Raw genomic sequence first — 2,835 nt, 5'->3', positions numbered from 1 at the left:
CCCCCCCGGGCCAGCAGCGCTCGCTGTGTCCCGGGATCCGCGGAAGGGAGGAGCGATGCTGCCGTTCCGGGGCGGGTCCGAGCCGAGCTGAGCCGAGCCGAGCCGTGCGGGGGGCGATGGCAGCCACCAAACGGGTTCTGTACGTGGGTGAGTGGCAGAGCCGGGGGCAGTGCCCGCGGAGCTGCCCGCGGAGCGCTGAGCGCTGTCCGCCCCGCAGGAGGTTTGGCGGAGGAGGTGGACGAGAAGGTGCTGCACGCAGCTTTCATCCCTTTCGGAGACATCACCGACATCCAGATCCCGCTGGACTACGAGACGGGTGCGTGGTTGGGATGCTGCACCCGCTGGAGCATCCCTGGGATGCGATTTTCCCACGGGTGGGATGCGGTTTTCCCACGGGTGGGATGCAGTTTTCCCACGGTTGGGATGGGGACCACTCCCCTCCTCCCCTCCCCGTGTGTGTTTTCTGCCCGTGACCTTTCACTTCTCTCCCTCCAGAAAAGCATCGAGGCTTTGCCTTCGTGGAGTTTGAGCTGGCAGAGGTGAGGAAGGGGAAAATGTTGGAGCTGCTCGGTGCTTTTCCTGCCTTGGGGTTTTTTGCTGTTCCTCCAGCTTGTCCAGCAGCAGTTACCTATCACAGCGTTGGATCACTCTCCAGCAGTGGTGTTCTGCTCTTCCAAGTTCCTAGTTTAACCTTTTTAATTTTCTTTCTGCCAGCCCAAACTTCTCCCCTTCCATAGTCCCCCTGGGTGGGTTTCTTGGCTTTATGGGTAGTACAGTCTGTCATATATTTGTCCTCTTATAATTTATCCTGGGCTTCATACACAGATCTCTCCTCCTCTCCCAAGTGCTGGGGTCAGCAATAAAGCATCTTAAGTAAAATAGGTTTACTGAGTGATTGGAAGGTGAGACCCAGTTCCTGGTTTGGATGTGGTTCTTGCAAAATCCATCAGTTCATACAACCCTGGGATAGATGAGGTTTAGGAAGATCTGTCAGTCTTTTTTTTTGTAGTGCAATGCTGGGGCATGGCTGTGCTGAGCCTTGTTTTAAAGGGAGAGATGACAATAATGATTTTATTTTGCTTTTTTTTTTGGCAGGATGCAGCAGCAGCTATTGACAACATGGTATGGATCCTGTTCCCAGTTGCCCACAGAGACCTGTGTGGGCTACAGAGAGGACACAACCTCTGACCTCTGCAGGGGTTTGGGGGGGCATGGTGATTTTTTTTACCTTTTGGTGTGCTTTGTTGTGCTTTTTTTTCCCCTCTACAGAATGAGTCTGAGCTCTTTGGCAGGACAATCCGTGTGAACTTGGCCAAACCTATGAGAATTAAAGAAGGATCATCCAGGCCTGGTGAGTTGGGGCCTGGGAGGGGGAGAACATCCCTGTGGATGTTCAGAGCTTTGTGAATAAGCTCAGGTGTAGCTTTTGGGTTCAATTCCTGTGCTCTGACCTTTCCTTTTGTGATCACAGTCTGGTCAGATGATGAATGGCTGAAGAAGTTTTCAGGGAAGACTTTGGAGGAGAACAAAGAGGAGGGAGGAGCAGAGGCCCCCAAAGCAGAGGTGCAGGAGGTAGGAAAACCAACCAGAGCTGTTATCCCTGCTCTCCCAAAGACTGAGAGGATGAGGTTGCCCATCTCTGGAAGTAGAGCAGAGCAATGTCATCTCAACTTGCTTTCATTTCTTTTCCTGCTCAGGATGAGCCTCCTGCCAAGAAATCCCGGGTCAATCCTCAGGTTTACATGGACATCAAGATTGGGAACAAACCTGCAGGGCGACTGCGGATCCTCCTGCGCTCGGACGTGGTGCCCATGACTGCAGGTGAGGAGAAGGTTCAGCCTCCCCTCTGTGGTGGCTTCTAGGTGTCACACAGCCCTCACCTCTCCTCCCTTTGCCCTCCACAGAGAATTTCCGCTGTCTCTGCACCCATGAGAAAGGTTTTGGCTTCAAAGGCAGCAGCTTCCACCGCATCATCCCCCAGTTCATGTGCCAGGCTGGTGACTTCACCAACCACAACGGCACCGGAGGCAAATCCATCTATGGCAAGAAGTTTGATGATGAAAACTTCATTCTCAAGCACACAGGGCCAGGTAAAACCATCTCCAGGCAGGGCAAATGGCTCAGCATCATCCAGGGGCCACAAATGAGGTGTTTTGGCTTAGACCACGTTGATAGTAGCAGCCCCTGAGTTATTATCTGTGTTGGCCAGACGTGTCTGGTGTGATCTGTTATGATTAGACTGTTGTGTTTCACCAAGCAGAAATGGCTCATTCTCTCTCCATCTACACAGTTAGTTTCCCATAATGGAATAAGAATTTCAAAGCTGCTTTCCTGTTTGATTTTAAGGGAGGAATGTCACACTGTGACTGTGCAAAGCAGCACCAAGGAGGTTTAGCTCCATGCAAACAGCTTTGCTGTTACTGCAGCTAAAAATAGCTGAGCAGCCTGTGCCCCTTTCCATCTTTCATGCTTGCAAGTATTTCTTGATGTAATTGGTTTCCAATAGTTTTTGTGGAGTTTGCTGTTTAGAGGCTCTCCCAAATCCAGCAGTTTTGTAGGCCATGGGAATGGGTCTGGGTTGAAACAGCATCTTGTGCTGGAGTTTCTTGCTCCCTTCCCAGACATAACACTGTACTCTGATCCCAGGGATGGTATCAATGGCAAACTCTGGCCCAAACACCAATGGCTCCCAGTTCTTCATCACCTGTGACAAAACAGACTGGCTGGATGGGAAGCACGTGGTGTTCGGAGAGGTGACAGAGGGAATGGACGTGGTGCGAGAGATCGAGGTAGGTGTTGGCACCAGGCAGGTCAGGCAGAGCCAACCTCCTTCCT

The 2,835-nt window shown here is 51.9% G+C and overlaps 1 protein-coding gene across 1 annotated transcript in view; it reads left to right on the top strand.

Moving 5' to 3' along the window:
- Nucleotides 1-55: 55 nt before the first annotated feature.
- Nucleotides 56-2,835, top strand: part of PPIE (peptidylprolyl isomerase E (cyclophilin E)) — a 2,890-nt gene continuing 110 nt past the window's right edge. Inside the window, exons 1-9 of the mRNA XM_009079907.1 lie at nt 56-147; nt 218-316; nt 496-539; nt 1,096-1,122; nt 1,270-1,351; nt 1,472-1,572; nt 1,698-1,821; nt 1,905-2,090; nt 2,647-2,789. Coding sequence (XP_009078155.1) covers nt 117-147; nt 218-316; nt 496-539; nt 1,096-1,122; nt 1,270-1,351; nt 1,472-1,572; nt 1,698-1,821; nt 1,905-2,090; nt 2,647-2,789 — 837 coding nt within the window. The 5' untranslated portion in view covers nt 56-116. The remainder of the gene's footprint in view (nt 148-217; nt 317-495; nt 540-1,095; nt 1,123-1,269; nt 1,352-1,471; nt 1,573-1,697; nt 1,822-1,904; nt 2,091-2,646; nt 2,790-2,835) is intronic.

This window comes from Acanthisitta chloris, unplaced genomic scaffold (genome assembly GCF_000695815.1).
Source record: "Acanthisitta chloris isolate BGI_N310 unplaced genomic scaffold, ASM69581v1 scaffold27668, whole genome shotgun sequence".
Classification (NCBI taxonomy): Eukaryota; Metazoa; Chordata; class Aves; order Passeriformes; family Acanthisittidae; genus Acanthisitta; species Acanthisitta chloris.
This window is presented reverse-complemented; position numbering and strand designations above follow the sequence as displayed.